This window comes from Natrix helvetica, assembly GCF_964273705.1.
Source record: "Natrix helvetica genome assembly, chromosome: 1".
NCBI classification, from domain to species: domain Eukaryota; kingdom Metazoa; phylum Chordata; class Lepidosauria; order Squamata; family Natricidae; genus Natrix; species Natrix helvetica.
In genome coordinates this window covers 41,770,863-41,794,133 of record NC_138548.1, presented here as the reverse complement: position 1 = coordinate 41,794,133, position 23,271 = coordinate 41,770,863, and the positions used below count along the sequence as shown (strand labels likewise).

The 23,271-nt window shown below is 44.1% G+C and overlaps 1 protein-coding gene across 2 annotated transcripts in view; it reads right to left on the bottom strand.

Moving 5' to 3' along the window:
* Positions 1 to 23,271, bottom strand: part of CCDC85C (coiled-coil domain containing 85C) — a 192,732-nt gene that overhangs the window by 39,870 nt on the left and 129,591 nt on the right. For both annotated transcript variants that reach the window (XM_081969342.1, XM_081969343.1), the window contains one exon: positions 22,261 to 22,337. In XM_081969342.1, the coding sequence (XP_081825468.1) occupies positions 22,261 to 22,337 (77 nt within the window). The remainder of the gene's footprint in view (positions 1 to 22,260; positions 22,338 to 23,271) is intronic.

Here is a 23,271-nt window from a genome sequence, read left to right as displayed (position 1 = left end):
AAACCAGCAAAAACAAGTAAAGATTGTTGTATAAAAAAATGAAATATTGGATTTCTTTCCCCCTCCCCTCTGCTACCCAACCACTACAATGCCCTCCCCCCCCCGCCTCAAATATGTTTATTGTTCCATCCTCTTAACAGAAGTTTCTGGATTTCTTTTCACCATATCAAACTTCAAAATGAAGATGGTAAATAGAGTAGAAATGCTATATCATATATTTAGATATTATACCACATACCATCATATGTTGATATATTTGCTATTTCATTTATAAATGCTAAAGTTCAAATAGATTTTTCAAGATCACTATAATTATTGAAAGGTCTTTTTTCCCCTTTTCGATTGTCTCATTAGATTTCAGTCCCTTCCACGGAAAGATGTTTCATTTAATAATAATAATAATAAATTTAAATTTATTAGCCGCTCCCTTTCCAGACAGGACTCGGGGGCGGCGTACAATGGAGCATATAAAACATATACAAACACATAAACATACATATATACAGAACATACATGCACGGAGGAGGTAACAAATTACACCACATTGGACAATTAAAAGTCACCATTAAAATACCCCAATTGTAAAACACAATTTAAAATTTAAAATTTAAGATTTAAAAGAACTGTCAGGAGGAGTAAGAAAAATTTACGGTTGAGCCAGGCCAGATAATTGAAAGAGGTGGGTCTTCAGCTGTACACGGAAGGAGCGGAGATCGGAAGTAGTCCTGATGTCACGGGGGAGGTCATTCCACAGGGCTGGGCCCATCACAGAGAAGGCTCTGCTCCTGGGTGTCGCCCCCCGACACTGTTTGGCGGACGGCACCCGAAGAAGTCCCTCTCTGTGTGAGCGGATTGGTCGTAGGGATGTATGGGGCAGGATGCGATCCTGCATGTAACTAGGCCCTGTGCCATGAAGCGCTTTAAAGATCATAATCAAAACCTTGAAACGCACTCGGTAGACTACAGGAAGCCAGTGCAGCTCGCGCAGGAGAGGTGTTACAGGGGAGTATCTAGTCCTCCCCATAATCACCCGCGCGGCCGCGTTCTGGACCAACTGCAGTCTCCGAGTGCATCTCAAGGGAAGCCCCATGTAGAGAGCATTGCAGTAGTCCAGGCGAGACGTCACTAGCGCATGGGTGACTGTGCGTAGGGCATCCCGGTCCAATAAGGGGTGCAATTGGCGCATCAGGCGAACCTGATGGAACGCCCCCCTTGCCACGGCTGTTACATGGTCATCCATGGACAGCCGGGCATCTAGGAGGACGCCCAAATTGTGCACCTGTTCCATGGGGGCCAGTTGCACGCCCCCAATGGCCAGAGATGGAAGCAACTGGTTGAACCGGGAGGCCGGAAGCCACAGCCACTCCATCTTGGAAGGGTTGAGTTTTAGTCGGTTGTCATCCATCCAGACCCGTACGGCCTCCAAACACCGGGACATCATTTCGACGGCCTCATTGGGGTGGTTCGGGGTGGAAATGTATAGCTGAGTATCATCAGCATACAGATGATATCCCACCCCAAAACCACGGATGATCTCGCCCAGCGGTTTCATGTATGTGTTGAACAGGAGGGGCGAGAGCACCGACCCCTGAGGCACCCCACATGTGAGTGGCCTCCGGGTCGATCTCTGCTCCGCTGCCAACACACGTTGCGTCCGGTCAGAGAGGTAGGAGCCAAACCACCGTAGAACGGTGCCCCTGACTCCCAGCCCCTCTAGCCGGTGCAACAGGATACCATGGTCGATGGTCTCGAACGCCGCCGAGAGATCTAATAGGACCAGGATAGAGGAACAGCCCCTATCTCTGGCCCTCCAGAGATCATCAACCAATGCGACCAAGGCCGTCTCCGTGCTGTGCCCGGGTCGGAAGCCGGACTGGCGCGGGTCTAGATAATCATTCTCCTCCAGGTGCCGTGGGAACTGTTGTGCTACCACACTCTCTACAACCTTTGCTAAAAAAGGAAGGTTGGAGACTGGACGATAATTGACTAGGTCCATTGGGTCCAGGGAAGGCTTCTTGAGCAGGGGCCTCACCACCGCCTCTTTCAAGGCGGTCGGTAGGAGCCCCTCACCCAACGAAGCGTTCACTAGGCCCAGGAGCCAGTCGCGTGTAACCTCCCAGGATGCCAGTACAAGCCAGGAGGGACATGGGTCCAATAAACATGTGGTAGGTCGCAGACGTCCACGCAACCTGTCCAAATCCTCGATGGCAACCGAGTCAAACTCCTCCCAAAGCAGTCCCTCAAGACTCGCCGCGGGCATCTCAGCTGGACCACTGAAAGGGGCCCATCCCATCCGGATTTGAGCGACTTTGTCCTGTAGATATTTCCCAAACTCCTCTGCTCTGCCCTGTAAAGGGGCTTCCCACGGTCTCTCAAACAAGAGGGAGCGAGTCACCCGAAACAGGGCGGCAGGGCGGTTATCTGCGGACGCAATAAGGGCGGCACAATATTGACGTTTGGTCGCTCTTAATGCCACTAGGTACGTCCTCAAATAGGCTCGTGCCTGTGCTCGGTCAAATTCGGAACGGGAGGATCTCCAACGACTCTCTAGGCGTCTCTTGTGGCGTTTCATCACCCTTAGCTCCTCGGTAAACCAAGGGGCCAGGGTGGTTCGTCGCCGCAGGAGAGGCCGCAAAGGCACCATCCGGTCTAGGGCCCCGGTAGTCGCACTATTCCATGCGTCTACCAGGTCCTCCACTCGGTGGCGGTTCAGGTCCACAGGAGGTGGCCCAAGCTCCGTCTGGAACCTATCTGGTTCCATCAGGCGCTTGGGGCGGAACCATCTAATACCTTCCGGTTCCGCCTCCCCGCAGCGGGGGGTAGCACCGGGGAAGTCCAGCCGGAGAAGTGAGTGATCTGACCATGACAGGGGAATAATAGTTGGATCCCCTATTCCCAGATCACTCGTCCACTGGCCAGAGACAAAGACAAGGTCCAGCGTGTGGCCTCCCTCGTGAGTAGGGCCCTGAATTAATTGGGTCAGGTCCATGGCTGTCATGGAAGCCATGAACTCCCGAACCCCCTCAGACGCTTCTCCCATCGACGGCAGATTAAAATCCCCCATCACTAAGAGTTAGGGGGTCTCAACCGCCACCGATGAGATCAGCTCGAGGAGTTCAGGCAGGGCCGCTGATGTATAGCGAGGAGCCAGGTATACTATCAGCAGGCCCAACTGCCTCCCTGGGCCCCATCTCACGACAAGGGACTCACACCCGGATGTCTGTGGCACAATGAACTCTCTCGGCTCCAAGTCTTCCCGGATAATCACTGCTACCCCTCCGCCCCTTCCCTGGGCCCGAGGCTGGTGAAATGCTCGATAGCCTGGCGGGCACATTTCCACGAGGGGTAAGCCTCCCTCGTGGCCCAACCAGGTCTCGGTTATTCCTGCGAGGTCCGGCTCCCCCTCCAAAATTAGATCGTGGATGAGGGGGGCCTTATTGACAACGGACCTCGCGTTGCATAACAGCAGTCTCAGGCCTTGGGTCTGTAGATCCTGACCACCTAGTATGCAGGGGTTGGTACAAACGACCGGGTATGACCAAGAACCCCGGTCTCCCAACCGACTACGCGCTCTTGATCTGTCCTCGCACCTGCCCCTCCCCACGACCGTTGGTATCAAAGAGCCCTGCACAGGGATGCTATCTCCCCTCACCTCCCCCACTCCGCTCCCTCCTCCTTCGACCACACCTAGATGCCTGGCTCTCCCATCCCTCCTGACCTGTTCCCCCCCCCCCATCCCTGGAACCCCTTATAATTTTTAAAAAGCTATTAATTAAAAACCCCCTCAATGTGCGCTTCCTCCACCTCTCTGGGTTAATGAACCCGTCCTCAAGGTGGGCCCTCGAAAGGGCAGGAGGCCATACCTGCGAGAGGGGGGACTCTCGCAGTAGCAGTAGGTCAGACCTTGTGTGCGTGAGAATCATACAAAAATCATACAGTTATATCACGGGGCAAGATTATTTCAAGTGCTGAAGATGGAATCATAGTTTGTCGTGAAATTGTCCTTACCCTAGATGGAAAGGGTAAGTTGGTGGGCTAGCCGACTAGCTAGATTTATCTAAGGAGGCGCTCAAGATGGTATTGGAGCCGATTAAAACAGGATGTTAATGAGAAAGCCGTAGTCATGATAATAAAGAAAATAAAGAAAATTGATGGAAATCAAAGTTTTGGCAAGGGAGGCAAAGTTTTGTCAACAGGGGTAGAAGGGAGAAAGTCAAGCCTTCAGCAGATGTCCACCAATCCCCCCGGTGTCTCTCCTCCATGTCCAGGCCCAGGGAAGAATGGCCATCTGCCTCCTCGGGAGTCCTGGAGCTCATCTTCCCGGGGGCTGTTGTTCTCAAATCCGAGCCCGCCATGGCTCCCTGAGGCTTTCCCAAGCCTCCTGGAGTTGGCAGCACTCTCTCTAGCCCCCCCGGGCCTCGTTCTTCTTCTTGCAACTCCCCTGGAGAACCAGGGGTCATGGCGACCAGAGGGCGTGGCGCTCGGCGTCTCCGACTGCCTCCCCCGCCGCCGCCATCGCCAAACCCTCGCCGCCTGAGCTGTGTGAATTGCCAGGGTAATCCTCACCTCCGACATTGATCTTCAAAGCTTGCCACTCCGGTGTGCTTCTCTCCGGTCTGCTTCGCTCAGCTCCACCCTCCACCAGCCGCTTCATTTTGTTCTACTCGACTCCATTCCACAGAACGCGGCTGTTCACCAACTCTTCGGCCAGCGCCCCGGCCAGCACGCCTCCAAGCCTCCATGTCTCCACGCGCTTCTCCGCTTGGCGCCTCTCGCCCAACCAGCCGACCACCCGATCACCCTGCCTAACCAGTCCAAGCCAGGACAGAGCCGGGGGTGGTCGCCGACAAATCCCGACCCTCAGAATAAAACCGAGGGTCGGCAGCACCCCTCCCAGCAGGGAGGCCCCTCCGCAATCATACGGAGCTCACAGATCGGCCGCCATTTCCTCCGGAAGTTCCTCCTCTCCTTTTCATTTCCTCCTTGTGGAAATGATTCTTTGGAAAATATATTGGGCAGAAGCCCTTAGAAATGAGTTTGGGAACATGTTTTTTTTTAAAGTTAGATTTATATCCTACCATTTCTCCAGTCTCCAAGTTCCTTAACAATTCCTTTTTCTCTCTAGCAACTGTGAGATAAGGCTAAGATTAGTCTTGAGAGACTGATCATTTAATCAGTAGCTTTCATGACTATGGGTGAGATCTTCTCATTCCTAGTTCAACATCTTACTCTAACTAATAGATGAGATTAGCTTTTTCTCTCTCTCTCTAGTCATGTAATGTCCATTTACATTGAATTAGCCACTGCAGGAAGATGGCTTTAGAGCAGTGATGGCTAATCTTTTCCGGACCGAGTGCCCAAATTCGACTTGTTTTAGAGGGAGAGCAATGACATTATTTCTATTAGTTAGTTTTGAATGAAATGTTGTTATAAAAAGAACATTATCCTTTCATTTTTTTCAAAAGAAAATTAAACAACCTCTGGAAGACAGTTGAAATTTTCCAGAAATAAATTGTGAATCTGTCATTAATACTACTATTAGACTGAGAGTACAACATAGTTATATTGACCATTTTTCTAGCTGTAATCTCTCTGGGTTTTATTAATAAATATCTCCTTTCACTGAGGAAAAAAAAATGACATAAAGAAAATGTGAATGCCAGAGTTATTGAAAAGAGGTGGGTCAGGGAGAGAGAGAGAGACACACATCATTATTCACTATCGAGTCATTACAAATTTAGTAATTATTCACATAGAATTGGACATATCAAAGGCACTGTCAAGCAGATATAGCATGTCAAGAATGAGTGCCAACATAAAGCCATCCTGAAAAATAATCCGGACTAAATTGCATCGCATTGGACTGGAGGGAGTCATGAGAATGTCTATAAGTATCACTATCTGGTGATTTAGATGCATAAGGGTTACAGGTAGTCCTTGACTTACAACCATAATTGAATGAGGCAGTTTCATTTTATGACATCTTTTGTCATGGTTAATAAGGGATCACTGGTTAAACAATTCTAGTTTTCTCATTGACTTTGCTTGTTGGAAGCCAGTTGGAAACATTGCAATGGAGATCACATGGCCCCAGGATGCTGCAATCATTGTAAATACATACTGGTTTCCAAGGGCCTAAATTTTGATTGCATAATCGTGAGGATGCTATGATGGTTGTAAGTCACTTTTTTCAGTGCTATTCTAATTTTGAATGATCACTAAACAAATCATTGTAATTTGACAATAGCTGTATTGCCGTACTGCAACGCTTGTCTCTTAGATCATTCTAACATCTCCAAATACTTGGTCAGTATGTTATTGAAAGCAGAAGAAAGTTCTTTTGCCATGGTCTCAGAAAAACAAGTGTATAAATAGAAAACTATTTGTAATTATTATGAACTGTAGGGATGTATTGTTGAGCAGGACGAATGAAATGAAACATGCCATCCAATGACCCCATTGGATTTTTTTATGCATCTAGAAAAATGAATGATATCTAAGAGGAAAAAATTGACAACACAATTTTAATCATTAAAACCAGTATGAGAAAATTTGTTGTTTCAATCAGAGTTGACCATACTGGCTGGAGCTATTGAGAGTTTCAGTACACTCTATCTAGACAGCACACATAGCATTATTGGTGCAAAGTGCCTCAGAATTTGTCTGGAAAATAATTAGTTCAGTTATTAAAAAGAAGAGCCTGTTCTTCTCTGGAGAGAAGCAACTTAGAACTAAGGAGAAATTTCCTGACAGTTTGAACAATTAATTGGTGGAATGTCTTGCCTCTAAAAATTATGGGTACTCTAACACTGGAGGTTTTTAAGAAGAGATTGAATAACCATTTGTCTGAAATGGTATAGGGTTTCCTAACTGAGCAGGGGGATGGACTAGAAGACCTCCTAAGTCCCTGCCAACTCTGTTTTGTGCAATTCTGTTTCAGTAAATAACTGATTCACTTAAAGTGACTTCTCTTCTTATCATCAACAAATTGTGCCGAACTGTCAAATAACTGAATATCCTGTTTAAAAATATGGGCTCATTAAATAGAAATTGCAAACATTTGTATCTGCAAGCTAGATCCCAAACAGCAGGAAAAACCAAACACTTATAGTGCAATCTAGATTTTCCCGCATTCAGAAAGCAAAAACTGAAATGCCATAGATTACCTTTCTGAAATTTCCTGGTAAGCTGTTTGAACCAGCCAGCTGGGATGGAATAATATATTATTCATTGCAAATTATAATGTAAAGCAAAACAATATTTATAAATACTTCCCTAAGCTCTACAAATTTTTCCTTTCCTTATATGCACATTTATCTTTCATGCACTAAATAATGTGTTATTGTGAGTTTAATACCCAGCAAAAAACAACAGAAAAATGTAAACACTTAAATAGAAAATCTTATAAGATGTATTTTTAAAAAAGGGATTGCAAAAATGCGTAGATAATACTGCTTTTCACCACAGTTAAAAAAGAGATCAGTTAGTATAAAACTGATTAAATTAAGAGAAAAATATCAAATGCTCCAAATTTCAACAGCCCAGCTTTTAAGTATGCAACAAGAAATGATTTTGAGTTACAATGGAAAAGGTACTGTAATAGGCATTTCAATGAAGTGGTGCAAAATAGAATTCATAATTGACAACCGGGAGATAATTCTATGAAGGAAGATGATAAACAGCAAGAGACTGTTAATAAAGGGTTTTGCTGTGTGATACATCAGAATGTAAAATTAACTCTAAAAATATTCAATGTCAGCATCTCTTTGGGGTATAAACATCAAAGCTATATGTTGGATCATGTGCTGTGCATTCTACAGAGGCAAGTTGAAATGAATAATGACATTGATAAACCTCATACATGGAATTGTGTACAAGTAACCCTTGACTTACAATTGGATGCTTAATGACTAATTGAAGATATGAGGGAACACACAGAGCTACTTACAATTTTGATTCAAAGTTCCGATGGCTATCCTCCCACCTTGCATTTGCATTATGCCATTTGGAGTGCCCAGCAACCAGTTTGCATTTATGGCTGTTTGCAGCATCTAGCGGTCACATTCTTTTTTACCATAAACCAACATTTGCTTCTGGTTTCCAGCAAAAAACACCCACCGCAGACCATGGATGTATTTTACAACATTGTGGCATTCACTTTACAGCCATTGCATTCACTTAGTGACCATTGCAAAAAAAGCCATAAAATTGAGTGCGGTTAGAGGGTGATCCACTTAATGACCGGCATGACTTATGATCATAATTCCAGGATCAATTGTGCTAGTAAGTAAAGGACTACCTGTACAGCATTATTTCATGTGTTTCTAGGTCTTCTTTTAAGATGCTCAGAAAAGCATTGTTAGATACTAGCTACAGTTATAATGGTTTCCACCAAGGTCCTCTGTTCCGGCGGGAACAGAGGTTTAATCTCATTGGTCAAACAGTCTGACAGCTCCCAATAAAAGGGCTGCTGTCAGACTCAAACTTCGCTGGATTGTACATACTTGTTCTGTTACAATAAAGCGCTGTTGTTGCCTTTAGCCTGAGTGTGCTTTACCATTACCCGATCCAACACTGGCGACGAAGGTGGGATTGGAAGGCAACTAGGCGAACCCAAAAGAGTGTAGCAATCCAGCAAGTAAATCCAGCCAGGAGCTCAGCGCAGCTTCAAGCAGCCATTTTTGAGCGGCAAACTCAAAACGCCCTCAGAACACAAAATAGCCATGCACGCCCCACCCACTCCATATGACCCAGTAACCGAGCACTGGGACTCATATATACTGAGGTTCAACTGCTTCCTCGAAGCCAATGACCTCATGGGTCTTTCTGAAGGCCTCAAGAAGAACATGTTCCACAGTTACTGTGGACGGGAAGTGTTCGAAACTGCCTCAGATCTCTCTGAGTCAACGCCACTACAATCGGTCGCTTGGTCAGTGCTCCAACAGACGCTGAGGACTCACTACACTCCCAAGCCGTCTAAGCATGTCCACCAGCATGAATTTAATATTCACAACCAGAAGGAAGGCGAATCAATCAACGAGTATGTTGCAGCGCTACGAAAGGCCGCAGCGTACTACGAGTTCCGAGACCTAGATGAACTTATTCTTGACTGCATCATTAATGTGCGGGACATTAATTTACAGAGGAGGTTACTTGCCAAATCTAACCTCACTCTACAAATTGCCTTGGATGAGGTCAGCGCATCAGAATTGGCCATTAAGTCTACAGAAACCCTGCAGCACCAAAGCATTCTACAAGACATGCAAAAGGGCACACGCATACATTGAGAGGCTGCAGAGGCCGAGAACTCAAAAGGCAAAGAAGATGACAGCTGCCGCATGCGCAGAAGCCAAGCCAAGCTGGCGCGCAAATTCAAACAGTATTTCCCACCTTGCGCAAGCTGTGGAGGAGACCATGCCAGATCATCTTGCCATTTCCATGACACTATCTGCAGCGCTGTGAGCGAAAGAGGCACATCGCCAAGGTTTGCAGAAGTGAGCACCCCACAACAACCTGGCAGCCAAGAAGCAGACCCAACCGCCAGCAGAGGCCCAACCAAGGGGCATGGCAGAAGCCACCACAGCACTCAGAGGGTGACACCAGAGTCACCTACCACACCTCAATCGGTCAAGTCGGCACTAGGGGGCCAAAAAAGCTGAAGGTCATAGTCCTCAACGAGGGCTTTCCATGCAAGCTGGAGATTGACACAGGGTCATCACTGACCATCATGCCATGGTCTACATTCAAGTGGGCTATCCCTAGCCTGAAGAAGCAGCATCTTCACGCCTCTGACATCCGCCTTCATGATTACCAGGGGAACCGAGTCCCCATCGTGGGCCAGGGCACCTTCTGGGTGCAATTCAAGAATCACATCAGCCAGCTCCCAGTGACGGTGGTCAGCAGTGACCTGCAGAGCCTCCTGGGGCTTGACTTGTTCGAAGCCCTGGGCCTGGAAGTGACCACTATCAATGCCTTGAAAGATGAGAGCGCAGAAGCAATTTTTAAGGCGTTCATGGATATCTTCAGCACCAGTCTGGGTAAGTATGTGGGGACTCCAATCTCATTTAATTTGGACCCCAACATAGCCCCCATAAGGCTAAAACCCAGGAGAGTACCTTTCGCTCTCCGCCCCAAAATTGATCTGGAAATTGACAAGCTCGTAGGCCAGGGAATCCTAGAGCTGGTTGATCACGCACACTGGGAGACCCCTATAGTGATAGCTGTCAAATCTGACAGGTCTGTCCACATCTGTGTGGACTACAAATGCAAAATCAATAAAGCATTACAACAAAGCGTTTACCCTGTACCCATTGTACAGCATTTATTACATTCTTTAGGCCCCGGCAAATTATTCGCTAAATTGGACATGGAGCAGGCATACCAACAATTGCTTGTAGATGACGCTATGGTGGAGGCCCAAACCATTGTGACGCACAGGGGTGCATTCAAATGTCACTGCCTGCAATTTGGAGTTAGTATCGCCCCTGGACTGTTCCAAAGCATAATGGAATGGCTTTTGCAGGGGATTCCAGGAGTCGTCCCCTATTTTGTCGACATCTTGGTATCGGCTGCAAATGAGGCGCAACTTTTCAAACGTTTATGAACTGTTTTGACCAGAATTCGAGACAAAGGCCTCCGTCTCAAAAAAGAAAAATGCCAAATTAAAGTGCCAAGGGTTGAATTCTTAGGGTACCTAATCGACAGCTCTGGGATTCACCCGACCACTAAAAAAATTCAAGCAATCCAGGACGCCTCTACACCTCACAATCAAACCGAGCTGCAGGCGTTCCTCAGGCTCCTTAATATCTACAGCATCTTTTTAAAACAGAAAGCCACCATTGCTGAGCCTTTACATCGTCTCCCGGCAAAAAACGCAAAGTGGTCCTGGGGCAGAGCCGTAGCAGCCACATTTACCATGATAAAAAGACGGTCAGCAGACACGTTCCTGGTTCAGTACAGCCAGACCCTGCCACTGGTGTTAACTTGCAATGCCACCCTGTTTGGCTTCGGAGCCGTCCTCAGCCACCACATGCTCAATGGAACTGAGGCTCCCATAGCCTATTATTCAAGGACCTTGTCCGCTGCCGAGAGGAACTACAACCAGCTGGACCATGAGGCTTTGGCTGCAGTGGCCGGTGTAAAAAGTTTCCATGAGTACCTCTACAGCCATGATTTTGAACTAATTACGGACCACAAACAGCTACTGGGCTTGCTGGCTGGGGACTGACCTACTCCTGTGTCATTATCACCATGGATGACCAGATGGACTATTTTCCTAGCGGCCTACACCTATCGTCTCATCCACCGACCTGGCTCCACTTTGGGGCATGCCAACACCTTGAGTCGCTGCCCGATGCCAGAACTTCTTGCAGACCCTACCCCCAAGATGCCAGTCCTTCTGATTGACCGCTTAGAGACTGGTCCTGTCTTGTCTAGTGACGTTGCCCGCCACTCTGCAAAAAACTCCACCATCAAACAAATTTTGAACTGGGTGTGGAGGGTGTGGCCCAAGGGGCCTGTTGGGTCTGATTTCAAAATGTACTATTGTAAAAGAGATGAATTGTCTGTTATTAATGGCTGTTTGCTGTGGGGAGACCGGATTGTTGTTCCACCCAACCTGCGAGTTGCAGTATTAGAGGCTTTACACGTAGGGCATCCTGGAATTGTCAGGATGAAGTCTTTGGCCAGGAGTTACATGTGGTTGGCCTAACATGGACAGGGAGATCGAAGAATGGGTGGCTACCTGCACACCGTGCCAGGAGTCAACACCAGCTCCCCCAGAGGCACCCGCTAAGGAGTGGGAGCGACCTCAAGCACCATGGTCTAAGGTGCACATTGATTTTACTGGCCCAGTTCATGGCCAGACATTCCTAGTAGTTGTGGATGCCTACTCAAAATGGCTAGAGGTAGTCCTGATGACCTCCACTATGGCAGAAGCGGTTATCAAGGTACTACAGAGACTTTTCTCCACACACGGCCTGCCCGATGTCCTGGTCTTTGACAACAGGCTCCAATTCACGGCCATGCAATTCAAGACCTTCTTAGCAGCACAGGCAATCAGACATGCCCTGGCCTCCAATTCCATCCAGCCTCCAATGGTCAGTGGAGAGAACGGTGAGATCTGCAAAAGATGCCCTATCTAGGATGGGGTTGAGAGTTACAGAGAGTTCCAGCAGCCAGCTGACAACCATAGAGCGCACTCCTAGAGCAGCCGCTGCTGGAAGACTCGGCAGCCATGTTTTGGAGCTTGGAACTGGAGAAGACGTTATGCTCGGAGCGCGGTGGCGGCTGCGGCTGCTGCAGGGAGAGCTGAGCCCGGACATGTTGAGGCTAGGAGGCATGCCTGCTGGAGGCGGAACAGACGCTCACGCAACCCCCTTCTCCAGCCGGGCAGAGCTCCATGCACTGACCTAGAGGGTATCCCAAATGTGCCAAGCTGCAGGAGCTGGGGAGTGGGCAGAGCGCCATGTGGCTTGGCGTCTTAGTGATACCCCCTAGGTCAGTGAATGGTGCTCTGCCCAGCTGGAGAGGGGGGTTGCCGGGCGGTTGCTCATGAACTTGGTCACCTCATGGCTGCTTCGCCCCTGAGGCTGTGCCGGCTCTTTGGGAGCCGGTTCACAAGGGAGCAGCCGCCCAACAACCCCAAAACAATAAGCCCTCCCTTATAATAAGCCCAAGGCCATATTTTGTAAGTAAAAAGAAAATAAGACCCTGTCGTATTTTCAGGGAAACACGGTATCAATACCAGTAAACAAATGCAGAGGGATAGAATAGAAAGATATGACAATACAGTGAAATTGGACTAGGAAGAATATAGTATAGGTAAAGATCTTATACAACATAGATAGCTAAAAAAGAATATAGTTATATTATTATGATTAATTTCTGAACTACTTGAAGGCATTTATAGTTTAAAACTCCTCTTTCAGTAAGTTTTCCTTTTTTTTTTACAATAATCCTGCCAAGCCACTGAAGGCAGATACAAAAATTGAATGTCAAAATCTCTAATGCTTTGTGTCTATTGAATCTGGGTGAACCTAATTGTGATAGTACCAAAAAAGAACCAATAGAAGATAACATTTGTAGCTCTGGGTGCTCTCTGAACTTGGTGGGTTTTTTGCAGACATTTCATTACCAACCTAGGTAACATCATCACTGCTATGGAAGATAAAGAAATGCCAATTCTCAGGGTAGCTCTGCCCCAACAAAATGCCTACTGCCCATATAATTTCTTCCAGGCTTGGTTCACACTTTGTCTGGAAACCAGCATTTTTTTTCTAATTCCTGGATTATTTCTAATCTTTGGGTATCTATCACTGGTTTATAACCACTAAATATTTCTTTGTCAAAGAAATATATAATTCAAGCCTAAGGCTTTTTTAAAAATGTGATTCTGTCAAAACAAAGGAATTTAAAGAATGCTTAATTCCCAGCCTTTTAAAGTCATCTGAGAGCCCTTGGGGCTGAAGACTGGGGCTAAGAACTCTAAACAAGCAAGCAAGCACCTTATAAAGCATAGCTTGTACAGTTCATGAACATTTGTATGCTGAATGTGTGTATGCGTGTATGCATGTCTATGTTTGTTCATGGTTGTGTGCAGAGGTGGGTTCCAGCTTCTGTTACTGCCCGTTTGCTCAGGGATGCACACTATGCGCAGTAATAAAAATATTGCTTCTGTGCATGCGCAGAACCAAAAAACAAGATGGCAGTGCCTATGGCAGCGCCGATAGAACCAGTCCAGGGGCGTGGCTAGCCGAGTTACTACCTACTCGGTCGAATCGGGCCGAACCGGTAGGAACCCACCTCTGGTTGTGTGTGAAAGATACACACAAACACACACAAAACACTTCATCATTTGATAACAAAATAACTCAAATTATAACTTGTTCATTATTTTACATTTTTTGAATCCAAGAAGTTGAATGTAGGGAATGGTACTCTTAATGCGATGAGTCATTCACTCTCAAGTTCAGAAGCAGACGTGTGATGTTGTACATTGAAATAATTGCAATTTCCACCCCCACAAACAGCAGGAGACTTGGAGAAATAAAGAGAAGTTTGCACTGTTATGTTATTTGTGGGAGATGCATGCAAAGTCCCTTAAGGAAATAATTGGCACATTTGCAAAGCTAACAAGCACCAACTAGAAAAGGGTACATGGGGGAGGAAGGGAGGGGATTAATATTTATTGCTAATGAGAGGTCTGTGTTAAGGAACATAGAAGTGAGAACCACAAGTGGCTGCTAATATAACAGGACAAAAAAAGGATGTTGTTATTGCAAAGACAGAAGGAAATATTTTCCTCCTTTTTAAAGCTGGAAAACATAAGTATTAACAAAGCTACAAAGCTCTCAACATATATTTCTTACAAATTCATAAACAGCCCAGGTGACTAAATATTTAAAATCTCAAAGTATGAAAGGTAACCATCCGTGCTTCTCATCTTAATGCAAGATTTATCTTCAGCTTGCCATTTTATGAAGATAATCCTGCATCGTGCATCTGGTGAAACAAACCTAGCCCATAAAAGGCTAGCTAGCCTTTAAAGTCTTATAAGATTTTTGGCTGTACAAGACTCAGCTGCATGAATGACTGCAATGCTCATCCTGAAAACATGTCCTTGCTCACATTAGTACCACCATGGGAGAGTTAACACCACGTGATGGATAACAGATGTAAATCTAAATCCTAGTACTAGCACACAGATCTGTTGAAAGCACCTCAGGACATGGCATGAGAAGTAATGTGAAGCTTTTATGGAAATCATGCCATGAACTCAGTGAAAAACAGCCCTTCAGTTTTCAGTCTTGCTGAAATGCATGCCCAATTGAAATCAGAGGGGTTTTTTTTCTGGGTCCGGAGCAACCAATGAATAGCATGGTTCCAGTACGCCAGTTTTGTTCTGGTATCTTGCAGCTGATTCCATGCAGAAAAATAAGAACACAGTCAGCCCCCCTGAACCTCTCTAAACGTCTTAACGTTTATTCCAGTGGTGAACTAGAGACTGTGCAGGGCAGACATTTCTATTTCACAACTGAAACAAAATGGACATGGAGAAATCCTTTTTAACAGTGCTAGAAAAACAGATGGTTATTCAAAATGCTAGGCTTTCAGTGGGGGAGGGGAAAGGAGGAGGGGCACTAGCGGCTTTAATTTAATCTGCATAATTTATACCCAATCTGCCGGAAGGCTGAACCTGGGACTTTCTGCATGCAAATTGCCTGCGTGCTTTTTCATTCAGCTCTATGTCCCTTTCCCTGTTAAGACTTCCCGAGTGCCGAAGAGGCTGGGCCTAAGGAACGGCTTGTAAGGTGGGAGCTAAAGGTAATAAAAGGAAAAAGTCACACAGAATGACATACATTTTAAAATTCTACCAAGTTTGCTATGACTCAATTCTTTTCAGAACTGAACGCGACAAACCACTGAGGCGAATGATTAGCACAAGGCTATTTTTAGAAGTTCTCCTGTTCAGAACTGAATGGCACGGATCAAACAACGCAGGCAGTTGCTTTTTGGTAATGAGCGTACAGCCAGTTTTCATGGAAACATGTGGAATATTTGTTGCAGCAAAGCACCATTACCTCAGTGCCAGAGTTTTTAGTCTTGTGCAATTAAACAAGTTGACATTTCTCCTCCTACGACGTGCATATCTATAACAGACAATCCTGCTGGTAAGAAGCCCTATCCTAAAAGTTAACTATATGGAGATGAATCAAGTTGCTATCCACCCTTCCAAGCACAACCTTTAAAAGCCACCTTTGGAGGTTTCCATTTGGTTTGTTTGGTTCAAGGAAACAAGTCGATACAAATATGAATTGTGAACTCTCCTTCAAAGTTTGGAATGCTAATAGAGCCAAGAGTTGAAAAGAAGTCTGATCCCTGTATCTTTTATCCTTCCGTGATGACATTTTATGTGTACTTGGAAAGTTGATTGCTTCCTGGTGGAGAACTGTGTTGACAAGACCCTGAAAGTGATGAAATCAGAGGTACTAAGCATCCGACAATGCCTTGCATTAAGAGATTAGCAAATCGCTAGTGATTATGGAAGTCTACCTGGCATTTTTCCAAGGGCTAAACTGCAGAAGCAAACCGAATACTCAATACTAGTGAAGTAATTCCAAGTAATTTGATCTTTTGGCTACAAACTTCATTGCAAGTTCTTTGTTTTAAAGATCTCTGTTGTACAGAATCCTCAGGACACAGAGATTCTCTATTAGTGGATGTCTCTCTCAGGAAACATATTATTTGACCTGCTCATAGACTGCTCCATAATGAATCAAGCCCTCCTTTGTATCTCCTTCTACTCACCATCCCCATCTGAAAAAACGTAATATTTCTAAATGAGCTTCCGTGTCTCCAGACGTCTCTGTAATCTTTCAACACATAGACACACAATGTTGGTCATATGAATAAAAGGACATTTGCCAGAACCTCCTCAGATTTCCTTTTGTGTTGTTACAGATACTCTTGATATTTTTTTAAGATCTTCCTCCCTACACATGCAGAGATATTCTTGACTAACAAGCAAACTCTTTCATTTTTAGATTTGACTTACTCATTTTTTTTCATTATTCAATTATTACTTTTATTGGTTCAAAGAATGTCAATAATTACATGGTTCTAAATGCTACAATATAAAAACCAATGGAGGTGTAGCACCAGGAGTGGTATTATATATCCAGCAATATAACTACATGCAAGAAATAATCTGGATCTCCATAGTTAGCACAGAACGTTGCCTCAGACCAGTCAGATCAGTTGACCTTTGATCACAGATCTGTGACCAGTGTGTTTCCCAGAGCTTCTTGTACTGGAACCTCCCAAAATTTCATAATTGATTTTAATTAATAGACATGTGAAATGCTAAATTAATTTGTATCCCGTCTTTATTATTTTAAAATAACTCAAGGTAGCAAACATATCCAACACACTTTCCTCCTCCTATTCCCCCCCCCCACAACAACAAACCTCTGAGGTGGGTTGAATTAAGTGGTCTTGTGGATCATTAAGTGGACAGCCCAAAGTAAGGAGCATGGAGTGTCTCCAGGAGATGGAAGACACCCTGGGCGGTCCCTAGGGACCATGCATCATTATCTCTCTACTCAGGAGCTGAAAATCCTACTGTCAAAATCTAAGCAGGATATTCAGCCCCTGAACAGAGACACACACACATGAATGGTTCGCACCAGACCTCCCAGCTCCTCTCCTCCTTTGAGGCACCCCTGCACTGTTTATCTTACCACACTGAGAACTGTTCCTTATCAGGGCAGAATATGCCAGGTCACCTATTCTTCGGGTTTCTGGAGGACAACCAAGACTTAGAGGACCACAACTGAGCAGCAAAAATCCAGATAACCATTAAAGAAAAACAATGAGCTGCAGAAAGTTCTAATTTGCAGCTGCTGACTTGCTGCCATCCCTATTACTGTAACTCTAAGCTGGTAGCTCCTACCCTATATGAGAGACACCTCTCATTTGGCCTACACCAACTCTTGCTTTTTCCCTTAGTCATGGGATTGCCTAAACTTCTCATTAAGTAACTGTAGAGCAAAGCCCCGATTTATCTTAGTAACAATAGAGGGCACAACATTCCCTAAATTCCATAAATTTGTTTAAGAATGTTTTTTTCTTTTCTTCTCCCAAAATTATTATTAATTATTATTCAACTAGTGGACAACCATTTAAATATGAGACAGCAGTGTGCAGCAGCTGCCAAAAAAGCCAACACAGTCCTAGGCTGCATCAACAGAGGGATAGAATCAAGATCACGTGAAGTGTTAATACCAATTTATAATGCCTTGGTAAGGCCACACTTGGAATACTGCATTCAGTTCGGGTCGCCACGATGTAAAAAAGATGTGGAGACTCTAGAAAGAGTGCAGAGAAGAGCAACAAAGATGATTAGGACTGGAGACTAAAACATATGAAGAACGGTTGCAGGAACTGGGTATGTTTAGCTTAAGAGAAAGAAGGACTAGGGGAGACATGATAGCATTGTTCCAATATCTCAGGGGTTGCCACAAAGAAGAGGGAGTCAAACTATTCTCCAAGGCACCTGAGGGTAGAACAAGAAGCAACGGGTGGAAACTAATCAAGGAGAGAAGCAACTTAGACCTGAGGAGAAATTTCCTGACAGTGAGGACAATTCATCAGTGGGACAACTTGCCTCCAGAAGTTGTGAATGCCCCAACACTGGAAGTCTTTAAGAAGATGTTGGATAGCTATTTGTCTGAAATGGTATAGGGTTTCCTGCCTAGGCAGGGGGTTGGATTAGAAGACCTCCAAGGTCCCTTCCAACTCTACTATTGTATTATTGTATTATTGTATAATCATCCACACAGCCAAGAGATGGGCTTTATCCCACTTGCAGGGTCACGGGTTATTCTTCTGTATTTGATGCTCAGAATCAGTCAAAATGGCATCACTATGCACAAAAGAAAAATATTAGTTGCTTGAGGGGAAACCTCAAGCTTTGCAGAAGTACAAGAAGAGTAAACAGCAACAAACTAAAAGGGAGAGAGTACAGAAATATATCAGAGAGCAAGCTTAGGGGCAACAGAATTTTCACTGACAATTGTGGAGAGCTATCAGAAAACTGGGGAACAAACAAGAAGGAAGCAAAAAGGCTGCAATCGTCAATAGAACGTTTTGTACTACAACATTTTGATATAGGTTCATACAGGTTTCATTTCTTGTTCTTTGTACATTGCTATCTACTCTTTTCTTTCACAATGCCCTGTAAAATGCAGGCTTAAATGGACCTAGGGCCAAACAGCTTCCAGTCTAAGCACTAGAGAGTTCTTCAGTCAGAGATAGAGCAAGTACTGAGGAATTCAGGAAAATCTACAAGATCAAAGAATTTTTCATTCAAACTCCTGCTAAATCTGTGGTCTAGCTGCTAAGCAAAAATCTTAGCCCACTAAAAATATATATTCCTATGTGGTTGGGTATTTTTGTTGCCCACATGCTTTTCACCTATTGCTTATTGTTCCTTCTTGTACTCTTCTTTTTGTAATTCATGGAATTACAAAATTTTACTCTGGAAAACACAGAGTACCAGAAGCCAGTTACAACAACCCAATCCATGCTTCCAGACAAATCTATTTATTCAACTCTATTTTTAAAAGCTCAAAAAAAAAGGCAGCTTGAAAAAATAACTAGTACAGCACAAAACATTAAAATGTAATGTTGCTTCTTAAAAATCATATGCATTTCAACAGAAATTATGAAATGCTTACATATGTATATTCCCCAGATTGGGGCTTAAGGTGCTAAAAGTAGAGACTCAAGTTCAAGTCTACCCTCAGTATGGAAGCTCACTTTGAACCAACCATTCTCTTTCAGCCAAACATACCTCACAGGGTTGTTATTGTAGAATATAAATAGGAGGATACTGTATGTACAACTGCCTTGAGATTCTGAATGAAAAGCTGAAAATCAAATATATAGATGTATGTTGTTCATTGCGAAGTCGTGTATGACCCGTCATGACCCCATGGACAATGTTCCTCCAGGCCTTCCTTTCCTCTACCATCCTCTGGAGTCCATTTAAGCTCATGCCTACTGCTTAGGTGACTCCATCCAGCCACCTCATTCTCTGTCGTCCCCTTCTTCTTTTTCTCTCAATCTTTCCCAGCATTAGGCTCTTCTCCAGTGAGTCCTTCCTTCTCATTAGGTGGCCAAAGTATTTGAGTTTCATCTTCAGGATTTGGCCTTCTAAGGAGCAGTCAGGGTTGATCTCCTCTAAGACTGAGCGGTTTGGTAGCCTTGCAGTCCAAGGGACTCGCAGGAGTCTTCTCTAGCACCATAGTTCAAAGGCCTCAATTCTTTGGTGCTTATAAATCCTGAATCTTTGGCGCTCAGCCTTTCTTATGGTCCAAGTTTTATAGCCATACATTGCACCTGGGAAAACCATAGCCCTGAATATACACACTTTTGTTGTAAGGGTGTTTATCTTACTATGTTGATCTTTACTTCAGTAAATTCCATTCAACTGAGAGGGACTGGATTAAAACAATGCACTAAGAAAAAACTAAAGCCATGTTATGACTTAGCCTGTTACCTGAATCTAGGTTCTGAGAAATTATGCATAAAAAATAAACAGAACATGTAAGTTCCACTAATATTTAACCTGCATTTAAAACCAAAAGGTTCTTCCCCTTAATTTTATATCAGATCTTTAATTTATGATATTTGTATCTGGTTTATAACTTCATTATACCAAGGTTTTTCTGAACAAATTTAATAAACCATAATTTGCTGAATGTGCAAAACATATTACATTGAAACCCATAAATATTATGGCCTAGCATGATTGGGGAACTCAGTCTTCATCTAGAGGTGTTTACAGTAAGTGAAAAGGAAGCATCTATATGAAAGATTTCAAATTTAAGTTTGTGTCCTATTGCATATTGACTATATCCTGTTGAATATTTAGTAAGCAACATTTCCTTTAATGCAAAGACCTGCCGTTCAGAGTAGGTGATGCAGGATTGTTATGTTCCAATGGCCTAATATATGGTAGAATCATTAATTTTGGGGACCACAATCTAGGTTAAAAAAAGTCAGTAATTTTCATAAGCTTTATAATTTTCTATAATGCTACTGAGAATGAGTTTAGTAATTACTTGGGAGGATGAGGGAACTGGTAAATTTAAATGGAAAGACTTTTAGAATGGTAGCTGCAAAAGGAACTAAACTTTTAATACTGTAGCTATATGAAGATAACCTGGGAGTGAAATTAGGCCAGGTTGGGAGTGGCCAACCTGGCCTGAATTATGCCAAAAAGGAAAGTAATGACTCCTCCCAGATCTTCAGCAGCATGTTTGGTAACCTTTAAACAGCTCCAAAGCAATTTATCTTTAAATAAAGTTATTAAATTTGGTATAATATAAAAATCAGCAGGAGTAAGCAACATGTAAGCTTCAATTTTAGAAAATACTCTTAGAACTCTTAGAAAAAAATCTCTTAGAATGTGTTCAATGTGGAATATAAAGAAGATAAAGAGTTAACTTGCACTCCCCCTCCATGCATTACTATTTATGTCCTGGGGGACAGGACTTGGTTTTAAACCTGAGGTTGTTGCAAACAGCAACTTTGATGACAAATATGCATGGGTAAGTCTGCAATCTTGGAATTTGAGGGAGCCTCCCAAAATTCAACACTCCCCAAAATCTTGATTTGCACAATTAGATTGGGGGAACCCCAGAAAGCAACTTTTTATCTTTGGAAATGTTACTTTTAACAAAATTTAACAGGAACATTTTGAAATAGATACCTCCTTCCTAGAAATTTGTCTCAGCACATTTTTCCACCAAAGCAGAAAGCATATTCTTTTATTCTTCCAAACTGCCTTTCTTGTTTATTTATATGTCACTATTTATTAATTAAATGTGTACAATATACCAGTGATGGCGAACCTGTGGCACGCGTAGCCATTTGTCAGGGCACGCGAGGTGCTGCCCTGTCAGCTGGCCAGCGTGCATGCGCGCGCTGGCCAGCTGAATTTGCCATTTTTAAAAGCCATTTTTCACCCTCCCCAGGCTCCAGAGGCTTTATAGGAGCCTGGGGAGGGCGAAAAGAGCCCCCCGCCCCTCCCGGAGGACCTCAACCCTCCGGAGCGCTCAAAACAACCCTCCGAGTAAACCGGAAGTCACTTCCGGTTTGCTTGGAGGGTCGTTTTAAGTGCTCCGAAGGTGTCAGGGAAGCCTCAGGACGGTCGCTGAAGCCTTCAGAGCGCTCAAAACGACCCTTCGAGCAAACCAGAAGTGACTTCCGGTTTGCTTGGAGGGTCATTTTAAGCATTCCGAAGGCTTCAGGGAAGCCTCCGGATGATCCCTGAAGCCTCTGGAAGGCCTCCGGGGGTCGGGGGAGGCTTTTTTCGCCCTCCCCAGGCTCCTATAAAGCCTCTGGAGCCTGGGGAGGGCGAAAAAAGCATGTAAAAATGGGGGGTCACGCCTGTTGTGCGCGCATGCACACTGGGGGGGGTCGTGCATTGCATTATGGGTGTGGCACACCTGCACATGACCCCCCTTGCGCTCCCCCCACTTGTGGCACGCAAACCAAAAAAGGTTCGCCATTGCTGCAATATACTGTCCAAATGCTTAACAATTTTTTTAAATGGTCCTGTTTCAGTCCCACCATTAATGGTAGAAGATTAGTGTTCTTCATTCTCAGGGTCAGCTTGATCCATTGCTAAGGACAAAAATGTGGTTATTTATTAAACAATTGTATTTATGGGGGGGATGAAGAGCCACCTACCTGAGAGAGAAGTTTGTTATCATCCTCTAGCAGTTTGACTTTTGTTTCAAGTTGTCTGATGTAGTTGGAAGATGAATCTTTAAAAAAGAAAGGGAGGGGGGAGAAAGAGATTAATCTTCAGAAGAGATGGTACTTTAAAGTCAGGCAAGATAGCTTCGCTGCTAGATTTCAGATTTTCTCATGAAAAGAACAACACCTGCAAGATCAGTGGTGTTTCTCAGATTAAATTTAAAGACTTAACAAAAGAGCGGGAGAGGGGGACACAAAAACACAGAAAAAAGCCTGCCATAACCCAAAGTCTCCATTTGCCACAACAGAGTTGTGAGAAATAGTGAGGTTCAGTTCAATAACCTCTTCTTCAGGATCAGTCCTTAGAGCAGAAACCTAGATAATTGCCATACTATTCTGAATCCTAACTGATATTATTGTCATTGATTGCATTGCAGTCAAGTACAGTTCTTGTTATAGTCTTCCTAATTATGAAGCCATTTTCGAACCTCTTTTGTTTTGTGCATTCAGCAAATTTTGCATAATTTGAAAGCCTGCTTTTAGCACTAACAGTATTGGTTTTATTCAGTTCTGTCCTTATTTATTCTGAATGACTTTTGCTATGCTCAGTAAATATCTATTTTATCAGATATTTTAGCCAACTATCTATAAATTTAAAAAATAATAGCTATATTCACCATGAAAAAGATACATTCCAAATCATCTTTTAAAAAGTTATACACACACTTTTAGGAAGAGAACAGAACATTTTTTAAATACTAAAATCATTGCTTACTGATAACTACAAGAACATTTTCCATTTGCATTTACAGATATACCAAATACACCAAAATATTTCTAGCTGCCAATTAGGCAAAGAACAGCTCAGCAGCTCCAATAACAGGAGCTACAAGGGTTACACTCAATCAAACCACTGCCTTGAGACCTTAATCTTCATTTAAATGAAAGAACTATTTAGATCTTTGCATTCTCTCCCATAAGGGAAAGCAAAACACTCATTGT